At 44.8% G+C, this 19,531-nt stretch overlaps 1 protein-coding gene across 1 annotated transcript; it reads right to left on the bottom strand.

Annotated features, from left to right (window-relative positions):
* Nucleotides 1-10,249: 10,249 nt before the first annotated feature.
* On the bottom strand, nt 10,250-11,281 carry LOC146854025 (proto-oncogene Mas-like). Its single transcript, XM_085650980.1, has one exon. The coding sequence runs from the start codon at nt 11,273-11,275 to the stop codon at nt 10,250-10,252; it is 1,026 nt and encodes a 341-aa protein (XP_085507106.1). The 5' UTR covers nt 11,276-11,281.
* Nucleotides 11,282-19,531: the final 8,250 nt, after the last annotated feature.

The raw sequence follows: 19,531 nt of genomic DNA, 5'->3' as shown, positions 1-19,531 counted from the left end.
GGATGGGGTCGAGCGTGTGTCCGACGGTGTGTGTGGGGGTCGTGACGAGCTGTTTGAGTCCAAGATTGGCGAGGTTATCGAGCAGAGTGACGGAGTTGCTGTCGTCGGCATTCTCGAGGTGGAAATTCAGGTCTCCGAAGAGGATGTAGTCTGTGGACACAAGAGTGTGCGTGCTGGCGATGTCGGAGATGGCATCGATGAACTGTGGCCGGGGCCCGGGATGGGTCGGTAAACGAGTGTTCCTCTGAGGGTGGTGTTGGGGTCAGTGTGGATCTGGAAGTGCAGGTGTTATCGGCGGTGCTGGACGTGTCTGTCGTGCAGGTCGAGACTCTGAGGGTATTCCTGTAGACGATGGCGATAACTCCTCCTGGTCTGTTGGTGGAGTCCCTTCTGGTGATCTTGTATCCATCTGGGATGGCTATGGCAATGTCGGGTGCCTAGGAGGGGTTCATCCAGGTCTCTGTTAGGAAGGGCAAAGTCCGGGGAGGCTGTGTCGAGTAGGTGCCAGAGTTCGACGGCGTGCTTGTGGACGGAGCGGGTGTTGAGTAGTATGCATCTGAGGTGGTTGCGTTCTGCTCTGACGGGTGGGGTAGGGCGTGCAGGTGTTCAGTGGCTGGTGAAGCTGCAGCTACGGCAGGTGAAGGGTCCGTGGGTGAGTATCGGGCTGGCCTGGAAGCAGTTTGATGATCGGCCAGTGTTAAGTCCGTGGAGGAAGCCGGCGTCGTATCGTCGTCGGGTGTCGTGGCTCTCTTAAGGGCCAGGGGGTCTGGCGCTGGGCGCGGTCCTGGCGCGGATGGGCGCAGATGGGCCAGCGGCACAACCGCACAGTGGTCGCCATTTAAGTAGCGGAGGGGCGGGCGGCTGGGAGGCTGGGAGGCGGGAGCGGGTGGGTTGCAGCGGGAAAAATGAAATAACACAGTGGCAGCGTTATGGGCAAAAGAAGCCAAGGAGTCAGGAATTAATAAAACAAATGAACAAAAATGCGGGACCCAGCAGGTAGAGGTCTCGAACCCTGCCTATGTGGGACCGCAGGGAAGAGTGCAGACGAGCAGAGCAGCCGGGGAAGAGCTGATCAATGACCGAGGGTCAGGGATCTATAAGAACTCATTATTATTAATAATCATAATAATAAAAATAATAAACTTAACATAGAAAAACACTAATATCGATGACCAAAATATAGGTGTTGAAAATATCTATTTTTACTTAGATCAATAACACAAATGCCTGAAAAAATATTGTTTCCTTTAAATAAACCTGTGAAATGTTGAAAATATCGACTACATTATTATTGTAGAAAATAAAGCCACAAAAATACAAATTACTATATTAACTATATTTATGTCAAACAAACAATAAACAAACACTAAAAACATTAATAATACTCCAGGGTAAGCCATTTAACCAAAAGTGTTGTACACTAAAGAGGTAAGATTTACAATTCCCACTCAAAACTAAATGGTTTGCTATTCTCGCTCCAATGTAATACATTTCTGGGAAGGGTCTTGGCAGTAAAATTTCTTATTCCCACTCCAATCTAGGCCATTTAAGGGAAGGTGTTGTACACTAAAGATGTACTATTCTCACTCTAATCTAAACCAGTTAGGGAAAGGTGTTGGACACTAAAAAGGTGACATTTACTACTCCCACTCCAACCTAAGCCAATTAGGGGAAGGCATGGGACAGTAAAGAGTTAAGAAGTACTTTTCCCTCTCGAATATAAGCTATTTAGAAAAAGATTAAGGGCAGTAAAGAGGTGCCATTTACTATTCCCACTCTAATTGTTCTGCAATACCAACATATTAAATATATATGTATGTTCTTATAAGGTTTCCTAAAATGTCACATTTGTTTTTAGTTCAATTAATTGCTTAATATTTATTTCTGTTATTTGTTATCCAGATTGTAATTATTTGGGAGTTTGTGGGGGTAGTTTATGTAATTATGTTTTTTAACTTTTTTTATTTATTTTCTTTGCAAAACTATTTAAATATACATTATAATTATGCTCTTTATTGGTCAGGTTTTGTTAGTTACTATATTAAATTGTTTTGTAAATGTAATTTTTGATAATTATGGGGGTTTTGGTGTATACTTTATTCATGTAATCTAAAAAATTGTTTACTGGATCTGTCGGCGGCTCTCGACACGGGCCCACATGAGAAACTTCTTGATAGATTGAGGAACACTAGTATGGGTGGAACGGCTCTGGCCTGGATGACTTCCTTCCTGAAAGACAGATCTCAGGAAATATGTACTATCCTTGAGAATGTGTTGAAGGGATAGTTATGTAAAATAAGTGCACTGCATAGGGTCTGGATAGTACTAAAATCTATGGGCCTCACTTACAATGAAAAGGTGTAGGGCAGCTCCGCAAGTATTTTAGCTGTGCTGCCCTATGCCAATTCAAAAGGGCAGGAATGGATTGTATTTATAAGATACTGTGCATTCCTGTCCTTTCTGCCAGCACACAATTTGGTGCCTAGCGCCACACAGGCACCCTTGAATCATGGTGCAAGGGTGTATTCATAATTAGCAGGATTGTTTTTGTGCCAGAAGGCTTCCTACGCAAAAACAACCCATGGAGGCTTGTTCCCCTTTCTATGTGTGCTACACATAGAAAGAGGAAACAATTGAGGAAGAGATATTTCTCCTCGTTACGCAGCCCATGGGGCAGCGTACAGTTTTGACGCATCCTCAGGTTTACAGATCCTTGTAAACCTGGGAAACAGATCCTTATAAATCTGGGAATGTGTCAAAACTCAGAGGAAGACCCACCGCAACGCCCATGGAACACCTCCTGACGCAGTATCAGGCAACACATCAACTTGCGCTGCATTGCCCAACACCATATCTTGGAGGCCATGGCGTGGCCTCATAGATGAATGTATGATGTTACAACGCAAACATTTACAACGCATGCCTTTTCTATGCAGTTTTTACATCGCAACATCCATTACAATGCATGATTTTACAACACATGCCATCACAACGCATTTTTAGAAACTACATTTACAACACATTCCATTACAACGCATACCATTACAACGCATATTACTTTTAGGCCAGTGAGTGCAACAGTAGAGTAGGTGTTGAATAGTGTAGGGGTAAGAATTACTATTTTCACTCCAGTGAGTGCAACAGTAGGGTAAGTGTTGGATATTGTAGGGTTAAAAAATGTTATTCCCTATTACTTACCTTATAATGCATTGTAATGGCATGCATTGTAGTGACATGCATTGTAATGACATGCGTTATAGTGACATGCGTTGTAATGGCTGCGTTGTAATGGCATGCGATGTAAAGTATGTTGCATTGTAATGACTCAGTTGTAAAGGTAGTGCGTTGTAATGACTGCGTTGTAAAGGTTGTTTCCCCGTGTAGATATGGGTCTGTACTCTGTGCAACCAGAGCATCATAAAAAATTACACACCGGCAGTGCAAGGAGCTTCTATTGTTGATTATTGCTATATTTGGGTGTTAAACTGGTACTAATTACTTGCAACCACAGATTGACAGTTTCTCTGGAGAACAATTATGGTTGCCCATGGTAAGGAGTACCAGGTTTTAGAAATTTTTGTTGGAAGGCAGTCATTACGCCTTAAAACTTTTGATGGGGGGTCTCGGCATCAAAAAGTTTGAAGACCACTGCACTAAGGTGATCATCTGGCTCAAAGTGAACTAGTTGAAATGCAATCCAGATAAATCTGAGTTTGTCTTATGTTAGGCCAGCCTGGAGTGACCAATTGAAGTTTATGGTGGCCAGAGGAGTCGTCTCCCCCTCTTAGCACAAACAATGGTTACAAATTTGGGCATTTTCATTAATAGTGCTCTCTCCAGGGATTGATCGGCTCTTGTTTTGGGATACTACGAATGCTAACAAAATTTCTTCCACTTTTGTCATCAGACACTAGGAAGATAGGGGTCTAAGCCTTGGTATCAGCAAGACTGTATTACGCAAATAGCTTGTAGCTGGGCCTACCCCGCTACCTCATCCAGGGTCTGCAAGTGGTGCAAAATACCGCAGAAAGGATCAAGTTCAAAGCCCTGGTGATATTTTTCAAAGCTCTTCATTGCACAGGAGCCAGGTACCTCAATAAGCGCGTAAACTGCTATATTCCAGCACAAACCTTAAGATCTTCCTCCTCCGATCTCGTCTGCATCCCTAAAGTATGCTTGGACCGCATGGTGGGCAGCTCTTTTGGGTTTTTGGGCGCTAAAGGGTAGAATAGACTTCCTTCCACGCTGAGAACCACGACTGACCAGGTAACTTTTAATAAACATCTTAAAACTTGGCTTTTCAAGAATTAGTTGAGCTTCAGAGCCCTGCCACATGCCGAGACACTGTTGTTGAGTAGCTGTGCGCTATATTAAATCCCTTTCATTCATTCAAAATCTATGAATATTCGTTAAAAGTTTATAATTTAAAAATGTGATTATTTTGTTTATATTTCAGGTTTTGAGGATTTATAGGAGATTAGGTGGGCAGTGTATTAAACTTTTAATTGTAATTACATTTTGAAATGTTGTTTTTGTAATTTTATTTCAATGTATGATGTCTCTGTTTTAATTATGATAGTTATGTTATTTTATTTTGTTGTTTTTTTTATTTATATATGGGTTTCCATGGGTGGTGTATTACATTTTAAATTCTAATTACAGTTTTTAGTTTTGTTCTTGTATTTGTATTGTAACTTATGTTTTATTAATTTGTTATTTCTTATTTATGTTATTTATTTTGTTGAGCTGTTCAGTTTTAGAGGGGTTTTGGATAGTGTATGAAAGTGTATTATTACAAAGTAGAAAAAATATTTATAAAATTGTAGGATTCATAGGGATCGATTGATGGGTGTTTCATTGTTTAAATAATCATTTTTTAGGGTGCAGGGATGGGTATTGCATTGCTTTATTAAATAATTTCATGGTGCGTGGATGGGTGTTGGACTGGCTTACTGATTCATTTTTAGGGCGATGGTGTGTGTATTGTACTGGACTACTGATTCATTTTTCAGGTACAGGGATGAGTGTTGCACTAGATTTCTGTTTCGTTTTTAGGTCACCGATGTGGGTATCGCACAAGGCCACTGATTGATTATTAAGGCGTATTGATGGGTTTTGCACTGAGTTACTAATTCGTTTTTAGAGCACCAGTGTGGGTATAGCAACAGGTTGCTAGTAAGTTCTAGAGTGCTTGAATAGGTATTGCATTGGTTTACTGATTCGTTTTTAGGGCTCTGGGAAGGGTATTGCATTGAGTTAGTGATTAGGTTTTAGTGCCCTAGTGTGGGTATTGCACTGAGTTAGTAATTAGTTAAAGCCTGGTTATGAGTAGTGCAGTAGTTTACTAAGTAGTTTTAAGGATGCGGGGACAGTTTTTGCACTGGGTTACTGATTATTTTTTAGGGAGCAAGGATGTTGCAACAGGAAGTGACTGGTTTTTGGGCACCGGTATACATTGGACCGGGTTATTATTTGGAGAACATTCTCCCACAAAACAATTCAGAGTTCAGTCAAAAAGGTAGAGATTTTCTTCTATGACACCAAAAAGAAAAAAGGATAAAAAAAATCACAGGTTATTAGATTTACTACCTGTAATTCTAAATCTCAGGATGTGCAAAAGAATCTGTCAAAATATTGGAATCTGATAAACTCAGATACGGGGATTGGTAAGGTAAGTGAAATCCCATGTTAGTGTAACCCATAGGAAGACCAGTTCACTTGGGATTATATTAGTTTACAGTAACCTGGGACCTACATCACTTGAAGGATGGCTACACGAGGAGAGGGGGGCTTCTTTATATTTGGTCATTGCAAGGCATGTAGAGAGAGTAAAAGTACTTGTTGCTATCATACTAACTTTGGGATAGTGAACCACATAAGCAAACATTTAACTTGTGCTTCACATATTTCTGTCTATGTGTTGAAGTGCAAAAAGAACAATTGATAGAATGAATAACAATGTAATACATTCACCCCCAGTACAGAGATGTGGGCCTAAATCCATCATTTGTTTGCTCCTCATGCCATTCCAGTTTGAGCCCAGCCATATGCAAATCAGTCTTGACCCTGCGCCTCATTGGTACAGTCCAGCCCGAACTGCCAAGCCAGGTCCTCCCTGGACTGGAAACAAGCATCCTAGGACCGGTTTCGGGGTTTCACCCCTCTTCAGCCAGGATAGCTTGATTCCAGTGGCATGAAGAGCACAGGACCCACGTCTGGGCATACCCTTCCCACCCGAAGTGACAAATGCAAAAACAACAGTTGATGGACAGAATGCAGAACAATGTCATACATTCACCCCAATACAGAGATCTGGGCCTAAATCCATCGTTTTTTTGCTCACATTGCCATTCCAGTTTGAACCCAGCCATATGCAAATCAGTCTTGACCCTGCGCCCAATGGGAACAGTCCAGCCCGAACTGCCAGGTTAGCTCCTCCTAGGACCGGTTTCAGGGTTTCACCCCTCAATAGCCAGGATAGCTTGACTTCATTGGCATTGAGAGCACAGGGTCAAGACTGACTTGTATATGGCTGGGTCTGAACTGAGGTGCAGAAGTGAGCTAAAGAACGATGATGGATTCAACCCAGATCTGTGAATGAAGGTGAGTGTCTGAAAAGTTTTGACGCTCCTTCCATCATCTCTTATTGTTTGCTTAGTTCACCCTAAGTTGGCAGGGTATGCCCAGACGTGGGTCCCTTGCTCGTTTTGCTATTGGATTCAAGCTAGCCTGGAGGATGAGGGGTGTTACAACTAAACCAGTCCCAGGATGCTTGTTTCCGGTTCAGGAAAGACCTGGCTTGGCAGTTCGGGCTGGACAGTTCCCATGAGGCATAGGGTCAAGACTGATTTGCATATTACTGGGTCTGAACTGAGGTGGCAAAGTGAGCTAAAGAACGATGATGGATTTAACCCAGATCTGTGACTGGGGGTGAGTGTCTGAAAGGTTTCAGTGCTCAGTCCATCATCTCTTTGTGTTTGCTTTATGTGCTGAAGTGCCCATGTTGGTTAAATTGTATTGGGAGTGCAATTTTTTAAATCAAGGAAGATAGTAGTGGGGCACCATATGGACATAGTGCATAATGGTGTGTCATACTTTCTTGCCAGACATTTTCTTGAATTTCATGGTTACAACTTTGATGAACTAAAATTCTTTGCTATTGACATGATAGAACCATCAACACGTATTGATCACAGGGAGAGATGTTTAAGGTGATTGGAATCATGTCTCATTATTGAAGTTGAGATAAACATCTTATGGGTCTGAACATGGACAAGCACCTAAGAAGCCACATTTGTGAAAACTAATGAATGATATTTAGAGTATTGATCTGATGGGTTTATGTATTGTCTTGATGATGTTGTGGGCCGATTGTAAGATTCACAAGAGAAAAGAATAAATGTTTTTTTATGGATGTGATTGGCTATCTGAAATTGACTAATGGCATTATCTGCTCCTTCAGTTTTTCATAACCCTTCCTAATCTACCTAGCCTTTTCCTGGTTATGACCAAGCCATTTGCCAGCCAAAATCACCTAAACTGTGAATCTAGTTGAAGAATAAATAAATGATTTATTTTTGTATTAAACACCCACTGGGGTATGGAGACAACATGCAATATTTTTGTTCCATAATCCCTGTACACTGATAAATGTTAGAATCAGGGTATTAGAACTGGTACTTATGTGGCCCTTTGAGGTCATTGTTATTGATTTGGGAATCAGATAGGACATCTTCACATAGTTAAGAGAAGATAAAAGAAGAACACTGTGCACTTATTTATATACAGCATATATGTCATTGTGAGGGTGTGATAATCTTTTGGTACCAGGCCAACCTGGAATGAATATAAACAATGCCTGACACGGTTTTGCTCTTATTAGAGCTCCTCAGAGAGGTGTAGCTTCGTCCAGACACAAAGATGCACCCAGTATAATTCAAAACAATACCCTTTCAGGCTTAGAGTGCTGTAAACGTTTCGCAAAGGGAAGCAGGTAACTTAGAGCAGTTCCCACAATTTGGTGGAGCGCAGCTACTTTATAGAGCCACCTAAAATACCAGCGGCACTCTAAATTTGCTCACCTCTGCCCAGGTGCGTTTTTAAGCATATGATTAGCACGGTACCACCCATGCCGAACTGGAATTCTTTCAGCAAAGTCTTTAAGCCTAGGATATATAGAGAATATATATATAGAAAGGTAGATAGATAGATAGATAGACAGTTAGATAGATAGATAGATAGATAGATAGATAGATAGATAGATAGATAGATAGATAGATAGATAGATAGATAGATAGATAGATAGATAGATAGATAGATAGATAGATAGATAGATAGATAGATAGATAGATAGATAGATAGATAGATAGATAGATAGATAGATAGACAGACAGACAGACAGACAGACAGACAGACAGACAGACAGACAGACAGACAGACAGACAGACAGACAGACAGACAGACAGACAGACAGTAAGACAGACAGATATATTTTTGTATTTTTGAATATATTTTGGCTCATCCAGCGCTGGGAAGCATTTGGGAAGCCATGCACATTAGAAGTACGTATAGCATATTAGAACATTGGAATGTTGGGAGCTCCATTGAAGACAATGGCGTGCTCCCTGCTTCTACGGGCCAGTAAAGGCCCGCAGAGCAACATTCCAATGTTTTACCAAGGCCTCTCGTAGCTCCAGGGGTAAGCTTCGAGAAGCCTTTGTTTTATTTGTTAGAACATTCTGTCCTCTAGTGGCAGAATGTTCTAATAGCCTTATAGCCCTTTGTAGCAGGGCTATACCGGCTATTAAAGTCCCTCACCCTTGTTAAAGTCCCTCGCCTTCGGCTCGGGCCTTTAACGCAGAAGCGGGCCTTTAATAGCCGGTATAGCCCGCTACAGCGGGCTGTAAGGCTATAATATAGTATAGCATTTTGTTTTAATAGAATAATTTTGTTATTCATTTATTAATTTTTTTTAATATGTTTTAATAATATGTTTTTTAAGTTTTTGATGTTTAAAATTACTTTCAATTAACTATATTTAATATGTTTTAAATATATCAAATATATATCTATATATATAGCGAATGTATATATTGATATATATAAGGAGAGATATAGATAGATAGATAGATAGATAGATAGATAGATAGATAGATAGATAGATAGATAGATAGATAGATAGATAGATAGATAGATAGATAGATAGATAGATAGATAGATAGATTTTTTCAGAGATCATTCACCAAGAGATAAAGATGTTTCCTCATTTAATATATGTTAGTATTTTCAACTAATGTTTTTTATAGTCTTATATTTTAATTACATTCGTTTTTATTTTTTATATTAAAATGAAAGTGTGATTATATTTTTATGTAGGTATCTAATTTTTAATTTTTTAAATCTTTTATATGATGTATTTTTGTGTATTTATATATATTTTGGCTCAATCAGCGCTGGGAAGCCCTTGGGTAGAAATGCGCTTTAGAAGTCCGCATAGCATAGCATTTTTTTTTATAGAATAATTTCATTATTCAATTATTTTATTTTATAATATGTTTTATTAATATGTATATCAAGTTTTTGATGTTTAAAATTATTTACAATTAACTATTTTTAATATTTTTAAATATTTCTTTTTAAATCTATATTTTGGATTTCAGTACGGCTTTATTTTTAATGTTAACTTAAAATGTTTACATTATTATTATCTATATTTTGGGTTTTGATATTTTTAAACCTTAAATATTTTATGGAAGAATATATTGGATTCAATATTTTAGAAATTTTAATTATTTAAGTATAAGGTTGGCAATATTGTAGGTGTCAATATTTTATCTTCGAAATTGTATATATATATATCTCAATATTGGTTTTATCAATGTTCAGTAGTACAACTGTGTGATACACGTATCTGTAAGATTCTAACAACATAAAGTAACTGATATTTCCGGATCATATGCTTAAAAATGGCCTACAAGTTTGTGTAAGATTCTTATAAAATAAGGTAACTGATTTTTCCCGATCATATGCTAAAAAAATGACCTTCATTATTGAACGATGTTCTTAGCATTAGCCTTAAGGTTCTATTTAACATTGTAAGTAATAACTCCGTTTAACCATATCATCCGAAAATATTGTCATTCTCAAAAAATGTAAGTCTCACAAAAACCGGAAAAATCCTAACAATACAAATACATTGGCACCGGCTGATTGGTTGGTGGTAGGGTCTCAATTTCATCACGCACATTGCTCATTGGGTCATCGATTTGTGTTTTTCCGCGTGTTGGATGCAATATTCAGACCTGAATACACTTGAGCTGACAGTCTCATCTCTGCATGATGGTTCATGATCACTTCTAAAGACACCCTGAAGGATTGCTTTGAATAGTCCTCTGGATATTCTCTTCTTCTTTCTCCCCACGAGGAAATAGATGTAGGGGTTGGCACTGCTGTTGACAGTGGTGCAGAATATGTGAGCAAAGATGATGGTCAAGTAGTTGAAATAATTGTGTCGGATGACTCCGAAGTAGAAACACACCCCTAAAAGTCTTGTGGGAAATGTGGTCAAAAGAAAAACTACAACATTAATTAGTATAACTTGATACAGCCTCATTGATTGCCTCTTCCTCAAGCTTCTTTGTACCTTTATAATCAGAGCAAGGCTGGAAAGAATCATGACCGGACAAATAATTCCAAAGTTCAAACTCAACAAGAAGACCATCACAGCTGTACAGTGAGGGGCAGACACATAAAAATCTCTTTCTGTGCACAAAAGACACTCTATCATTGTGACTGCAATGGCAAAGATCCATAGCAAAGATGCCACAATGGTTGACAGATGCTTTGCTCTGTGGCATTTGTACCAGATGGGGTGCAGAATTGAAAGGCATCTCTCTACACTGATAGCTGTCAGAAGCAAGAGGCTGGTATTGTAGCCAAACTGGAAGAGGATCCCAATATAAAACAAGGCAACTTCATTAAAAAATAAAATTGTTTCCCCGGCTGCACTAGCCGGAATATAAACAAGAATAACTGTAGTGCAGAGGAGAAGGAAGCAGTCAGCAGCAGCCAGGTTCAGAATGTAGACAGTGAAGGGGTTCCTTTGCATCCCTAAACAGAGGAACCAAAGGACAATCCCATTGCCAGCTATCCCAAGGAGGCAAATGATCTGTGAGGGCAAGGACATTGTTAGTAGCATAGTTAAAGTAATGTCAGTTTGGTTAGTTAGTAGTCCATTGGTATCATTGAAGGGCTGAAAGTTGCTGTCCGATATCATATGGGCCACAAGAGATTCTGGTTTCTATAATGTTGCCTGTCAAGAAAAAGGAAAATTCAGCCATATTAATGCTATAGTATAATATGAACTTTCTGCATCTGGATACTGTTCACAAAGCCAATACATAGAGAACCCTAATCCCACTGGTATGGTGATCATAATCACTAATGTCAAGAGATTCAGCACAACTTCATGAGCTGCCAGTGGCTTTTAGCAGGACGTTGTGCCTCAGGGAAGTTATGACTCAGAATTGCCCAAATTCTACTATATTCTGCCAACTCTAGGAGTGACAGGCAATGTTTATTACTCACCTCCAAAGGGGAATCAATATTATCCAATTTACTATGATTTACTCGCAAAACTAAGTCATCAAACTATACATTTTCTTGCAAACTAAACAATTTCTTCTTCCTATATTATATTGTGTTATGAAATTTGTTGTGGTCCTCGGGTGCGAGAGCGCTAGCTCCTGTAGCCTATCGACAAAAAGCTGCACCCTCGCTACACTAAAGGGAAATAATCAGATTTACTACCTCGTGAAGATGTCCGGAGGCACCCGGAGTGTACTGGCAATGTGGGGTCTGGTGGTGCAAGCTAATTTGCCCGACCACTGAGGAAAACTTGTGACTTGCTCTAGCTGACGAGCTGAGGCTGCAAGCCTGGGGCTTTGATGTGGACCTGTACCCTTGCTGTCCGAAGCCTGGCTTAAGGACCCACTCTTCGTGGGCAGTGCTGGCAGAGGAAGCGCACTGCTCCTGATTAGCCAAGTGGCTCCTCATCCTGCCTTGGTGCAAGCTTGTGCAACACCACGCACCGCCTGCACCGGCGCTTGCCTCGTCTTGCTGTGGCGCCAGGGAACCAGTGTGGAATATTGGGAACCTATCACTCAGAAAACCCTGCAACCCTCGTCCTAGCAATACCAAGCTCCTTCGCTAGTTAGCTCATATCAGTTTTCAGAGGCAAACCATCTCTGCAAGAGATCCCGGGCACACTCTGCGGCTGTCACTGTTTCCCTTCCGGACATGTCACCACCTGTCACTCTCCTCTACTAAGTGAGTTTCTTATCATCTATGATGGGTAAAATAGACAACAGGCAAACTGAAGTCTAATTTGACAAGAGACAATCGGTGGCGCACAGTAAGAATCATGCTGTGACCCTACAACATATGCCTGACACTACTGTTGTGGAAATGTTTAAAGAGGTAAAAGGCAGCCTACAATCCATTGATGACAGGTCACCCCCCGAGCACACTCCCCGTGAGTGAGCCCGTCCCCTGGTGCCACCTCTGCCCTGAGCTGTGCCCTGCGCCCTCTGTTGTGCCCCGACCGCCGGATCCGCTTGGTCTGCGGATCTCCTGTGCCCCCTGCCACCAGCTTGCTTCGCCGCCTTTTCGTTTTTCCCGCCGTTTTGCCCAGCCCCCTGTGCTCCCCCCCCCCCCTCGCCCAGCCCCGGCCGCGTTTCCCGCCACCTCCCCGCCGCTGCCCCCTGCGGCCCCGCCCCCTTCCCTCGCTCGCCCTCCCCATTTGCCACCCCGCTCCCCCTCCCAGCTGCCCCTACCTCGCTTCGCCCCCCCACTCTCCTCATATGGCAGAGTGGCCAACGCGCAGCGTGCACGCGCAGCGGGCGCGCCGATTGTGCGCCGAAGGTGCACCGAAGGTGCGCCAAAGATAAGCCCGTCTGCGCCCGTCCGTGCCTGGCCCGCGCCCAGCGCCCGAACCCCTGGCCCCCGAGGACCCCAGCCCACCCGCCAGACGTACGACGCCGCCACCCTCAACGCACTCAACACCGGCCGAACCCCGGGATGCTACCAAGCCACCCCGAGACGCACCCACGGACCCTTCAGCTGCCTCGCCTGCAAGTTCACCTGCATCCGGACCTGCCCCGCACCAGCACCCGCCAAGCCGAACACCAGCAGCAACCACCTCAAGTGCATCCTGCTCAACACCCGCTCCGTCCACAGACACGCCATCGAACTCTGGAACCTCCTCGACACCACATCTCCAGACGTTGCCTTCCTCACGGAAACCTGGATGAACGACTCCTCAGCGCCCGACATCGCCATCGCCATCCCAGAGGGATACAAGATCACCCGGAGAGATCGCGACAACCAGACTGGAGGAGGCATCGCCATCGTCCACAAGAACACCATCCGCATCACGACCAACACCGACGACACCCTGACTACCGCCGAACACCTACACTTCCAGATCCACACCGACCCTAGGACCACCCTCAGAGGCACCCTGATCTACCGACCCCCGGGACCACACACACCATTCAGCGAAGACATCGCCGACTTCATCAGCCCGCACGCCCTCCCCTCCGCTGACTACATCCTCCTGGGGGTCATCAACTTCCACCTGGAGAACAACAACGACCGCAACACCACCACCCTGCTTGACAACCTCGCCAACCTCGGACTCAAGCAGCTGGTGTCCACCCCCACGCACCTCGCCGGACACACACTCGACGCCGTCTTCTCATCAAGCAAAGACATCGCCTTCAGCCACGCCACTGGACTCCACTGGACGGACCACAGCTGCGTCCACTTCACCTTCAGAAGAACCACGATCTACCACCACCGGCAACAGGATGCTCGAAGAAGCTGGAACAAGATCACAGCCGACCAGCTTGCCGCTTCCCTGAGCCAGCACCCTCCAGCCAGCTCAGCGAACCCTAGCCAGGCCGCCGACAACCTCACAAAGTGGATCAGCACCTGCGCGGACGAACTCGCCCCACTGAGGATCCTGCCCAGCAGACCCGGCAGCAAGAAGGCCCCATGGTTCACCGACGAACTCAAGAGCTCCAAGAAGAACTGCCGAGCCCTCGAGAAAGCCTGGAGAAGGGAGCCAACACCGGACAACATGACCACCCTCAAGCTCGCCACCCGGAAGCACCATCAACTAATCCACGCCACCAAGAAAACTGCATTCAAGGACCGGCTGGACAACAACGCACACAACTGCAAGGAACTCTTCAACATCGTGAAAGAGCTCTCCAACCCCAACGCCGGAAACAACGACATCACCCCATTGCAAGACCTCTGCAACTCCCTCGCCTCCTACTTCCACAACAAGATCGCTGACATACACAACAGCTTCATCCCACAAACAACGCCCCCCACGACCGCACCAACGCCCCCCACTACCACCCTCAGCGCCTGGACCCCGATCAACACAGAAGACACCATCCGCACGATGAACTCTATCCACTCCGGATCTCCGACCGACCCCTGCCCTCACCACGTATTCAAAAAGGCCGACGCTGTCATCGCACCCCACCTGCGGGACATCATCAACACCTCCTTCGACACCGCCACCTTCCCTGAGAGCTGGAAGCACGCCGAACTCAGCGCTCTACTAAAGAAACCAACAGCGGACCCCACCGAACTCAAGAATTACCGCCCCATCTCGCTCCTCCCGTTTCCAGCCAAAGTCATCGAGAAGACCGTCAACAAGCAGCTGGCCGCCTTCCTCGAGACGAATGGATCCCTCGACCCCTCACAGTCTGGCTTCCGAGCCAACCACAGCACCGAGACCGCCCTCATCGCTGCCACCGATGACATCCGAGCCCTGCTGGACAACGGAGAAACAGCGGCCCTCATCCTCCTAGACCTCTCCGCGGCATTCGACACTGTCTGCCACCGCACCCTAGTACAGCGCCTCAGCAACGTCGGAATCCAGGAGAAGGCACTGGAATGGATCATCTCCTTCCTCGACGGAAGGACACAGAGAGTCCGCCTACCACCGTACAAGTCAGAGGCCACCGAAGTCATCTGCGGCGTCCCCCAAGGATCCTCACTCAGCCCCACCCTCTTCAACGTCTACATGAGCCCCCTTGCGGCCATCGCACGCCAACACAACCTCAACATCATCTCCTACGCCGACGACACCCAGCTGATCCTCTCCCTGACCAACGACCCCGCCGCCGCCAGAGCCAACCTCCACGAAGGGATGAAAGACGTAGCCGAGTGGATGATGACCAGCCGCCTGAAACTGAACTCAGACAAGACGGAAGTCCTCATCCTGGGCTCCTCGCCCTCCGCCTGGGACGACTCCTGGTGGCCCCTCGCCCTGGGCACCGCACCCAAACCGACAGACCACGCACGAAACCTGGGCTTCATCCTGAACTCCTCCCTCTCCATGACCAGACAAGTCAAAGCCGTCTCCTCGTCCTGTTTCAACATCCTGCGCATGCTACTGAAGATCTTCCGGTGGATCCCCACCGAGACCAGGAAGACGGTCACCCAGGCCCTTGTCACCAGCCGACTGGACTACGGCAACGCCCTCTACGCCGGAACCACTGCCAAGCTCCAGAAGAGACTCCAGCGGATACAGAACGCCTCAGCCAGACTCATCCTCGACATCCCCCGAAGCAGCCACATCTCCGGACATCTGAGAGACCTGCACTGGCTCCCCGTCAACAAGAGAATCACCTTCCGTCTCCTCACCCACGCACACAAAGCCCTACACGACCAAGGCCCGAGCTACCTCAACAACCGCCTCAACTTCTACGCTCCCAAACGCCATCTCCGATCAACCAGCCACGCCCTCGCCGCCGTCCCCCGCATACGAAGAGCGACAACAGGAGGAAGGTCCTTCTTCTACCTGGCCGCCAAGACCTGGAACTCCCTCCCGACCGACCTGCGCCTGACCCAAGACCACCTCCCCTTCAGGAAGAAGCTCAAGACCTGGCTGTTCGAGCAGTAGCGGCCCCCCCCAAGCGCCTTGAGAACCTCCGGGTGAGTAGTGCGCTTTATAAATGGCTTTGATTGATTGATCGAATACTCTCACAAACCGGCTGAACAGATTCCAGGAGTGAGTCAATAGATATGACAACAGAATCTTGCAGGCTGAGGCTAGAAAATCTGATCTGGAACACACACAACAGAGATCTGACCATGCCTTAGCCACAGCCAGTTGGGAATCGAAAGTTATTAAAGCCTAAAAGGAGGATTTGGATGGCAGATCCTGTTGTAGCAATGTCCAGATAATGGGCATTCCCGAATCCACTACTGGCAGCAACGGGAAGGGCTTCGTCGAGAACGTGCTTAACACTTTGTTTAGCCGGAGCAAGGTACCTAAACCTAGATCTGGTCAAAACCCAAGACCAATTATAGTTAACTGCTGAACTACAGGGACCTCATATTGCGTTGAAACAGAGAAAGTCAGACTGTCTTTTTATTCTGATTTTCCTCCAGCAGTGCAGTAGGCCCGCACTCTTTTAAGGAGGACAAGAAAATCCTTAGACCTATTGAGATTAGGTACTCCAAGCTGTTCTCTGCCAAGCTATATCTGGAATATAAGGGTAAAACCCACTTTTCTGTACCACCGGGCCCTGCTCTTGAATTTATTGAACAATTTGATTCACCCTGAGGAGCCAGATCTTCGGAGTCTGCTGGCCCTGCCTCTACATGCAGTTGATAATTGCATGGTCCCTCCATCCTCAGCGACAACAAACGAATGACTGTTTTGTTCCTGTTCATCTGGTGCTTTATCTGAGCAGATGTGGATTGTTACATGTCATGCCTCGCTTTGTTAACATTCTCAATTTTTATGATTTGTGAATAGCTTCATGCCGTATTTCTGCAGGAATTTATGGTTGTATGCTAGCATTTTACTGTGGGTGACTTGGGGGGGTCTCTAGGCAACTCCCCCGAAGGCAGCAAAATTGATAGTCTTACTTAATTATACAGGTATGAGCTCACCTCTAAGAGCAGTGCCGGCTCCCTAGTCTCCCCCCCCCATGCGCGGAGCACACTCCTGCTATTTGTTTTAGTACGTGACTGGATTTTTAATACTTGGTCATCTTGGAAGGGGTTTTCGCTGCTGTTTGGAGTTGGCGGGGGTGGTGGGTGGTTTTGGACTGTTGTGTATTTGTTGTTGGTTTCACTTTTCAGTTTAATTTTCACAGCCATTTTGACAGCTACAAGCATTTTATACATGGCCAGCATTCAACATTGATTATTGAGGTGGTCACCATAAATGTGCACTATTACCAGAGCCTGCACTGTTTTCGACAATGGTTCCGCTTCTCTCTTGGAGCATATGCAGGGTGAATAATCCTCGCAAGGCCCCTCAGGTGCTGGCATACCTGGACCAGCATAAGATTGATGTCACCCTGCTTCAGGAGACCCACTGCTCTCCTATGGGTCATCCCTCTTTTGCCTTTTCATGGGGCACACATCGCTACTTCTCCTCATACTCAACCTATTCTCGGAGATGGATATTCACATTAGAAAGACAGTACATTTTACAGTGTTAGAACACATTGCAGATACAGCAGGAAGAGTGGTTGTAACTGCTACCGTCTAGGATGTGCAGCACTTACTACTTGTTAAAATATATATGGTCCAAAAGTTGATGATCTAGATTCTTTTGCTGAAGCCTTACGACTGTGCTCCAAATACAATAACTGGCCTATGATTTAGGGTGGTGACTTCAACTTGACATTCCCTTTGATTTATGATAGAACCTCTGTGATGGCATGACTCACATCACAAGCTAGTTCTCCACTCTCACACATAATGTGGCTCTGAGATCTTCTGGATGCCTGGAGGGCATTCTTTCTCTCATTCACTGAACATACATTTTAATCTCAAGTGGATGACATGTCTTTTGTCTTGACATGTAGTTGCTATCCTGGTCACTCAGACAAAACGTTAAAACTGTTGATATACCTCCTGCACTCTATCAAACCACTCCCCAGTGATGATGCATTTACATAACACCTGCCTCTAATACGAGCTAATGCGCCTGTAAACTAAGGCCAGCTCCAGCAATCACTGAAGGAGTGAGTACATAGATGAAGTTAAGCTCAAAATCCTATACTTAGGTTGTGGTGCCTCTATGAGACGATATCGGGAGGGTAATAGACCAGGTAAAACGCTCACCTGGATTACTAGGAATGAGAGTGAGCCTGAACAGATCACCCTCCTGAGCTGCGATGGGCTAGGGTGACATCAGATGTGAGCTTCATACTCGATGAGTGTAGGCGTTTTTATTAACACCTTTATACTCCTATGATGTCCAGAGAAAAGGAGGAAGTGGCAAGCTATCCTGACCAGGTTGCTCTTGCTTGGCTTGATGGGGAGGCCAAGGAAATTTGAAACTCTCCGATAACGCAGGAGGATACTAAAAATGCCGTATAGAGTTTCCCTATTGGGAAGCCCCACAGAGGTGATGGGCTGCTGGCAGCATTTTTAAAAATGTATTTCGATATTATCACCCGGGCCTCCTGGATATGTCTAACTTTACGATCGGTAAGGAAAGTCTTCCCCCCACCACAACGGGGGCAGCTATAATGGTGCTATTGAAGCCTAACAGAGATCCCAATATCTTCTTCATACAGATTCAATACGGATAACAACATTTTTGCAAAAATCTTTGAGCAATACTTGCAGCCACTTTAAGCATGTTTACAAAGGGAGCACAGGCACTTTACTATTGCATTTAATCTTACACCATTATTGGCTATACTTCACAAAGTTGTCTCCTAGTAGTCTGCCGTTGCTGTCCTTCTTGATGCTGAAAAAGCATTTGATTCACTAGAGTGGCCGTTCATGTTGCAGGTTGTGCCAGGGAAAATACTTCCTGTCATTTATTATTCTACCATACACAAACCCCAACTCTAGAGTTTGCATGAATAATTCCAATTCATGATTGTTGTCGGTAGAGGCACTTGTCAGGGTTGGCCACTATCCCTTGATATTTACCCTAGTAATAGAGCAACTGGCCTGCTTTGTGAAGGAACTGTACTCCTATAGAGGGATATGCCCCAGAAGCAGATCATTATCATATGTCTGTATGTGGATGATGTGATATTATATACTCAAAGGGCAGAGAAGAAACTTTCTATCATTATACATCTTTGGGGAGGCACTCTGGGCTGCATATCAGCTTGTCCAAATCCAAGGTGTTCACACTCACCGATTTTCACTCCCACCCATCAAGAATTACCCCTTACAGTGGAGTCTGGATGAGGAATAATATCTAGGCATCTGGGTAACAAATGACTACGCCGACTTGTGAGAAGGTATGGTGAGAGCATTGTCCAAGGAGATACAGTCCTCCAGTGAATTCTTTGAGAGTTGAGCATCAGAGTTACTCCAAATCCTCGACCATAAAATTAATGATGACTGCTTTATCTTATCACCTACGGGTACCAGGCCCAACTCTGAAAGGCTCATAAAAGTAGGGCATGATGGCCTCAGACCCTGCACCATAGGTTGCCACAGAGACACATTCACTCTGATA

The sequence above is a fragment of the Triturus cristatus genome, chromosome 4_1 (genome assembly GCF_964204655.1).
Source record: "Triturus cristatus chromosome 4_1, aTriCri1.1, whole genome shotgun sequence".
Classification (NCBI taxonomy): domain Eukaryota; kingdom Metazoa; phylum Chordata; class Amphibia; order Caudata; family Salamandridae; genus Triturus; species Triturus cristatus.
Note: the sequence above shows the minus strand (reverse complement) of the source record. Positions and strands in the feature narration are given on the sequence as shown.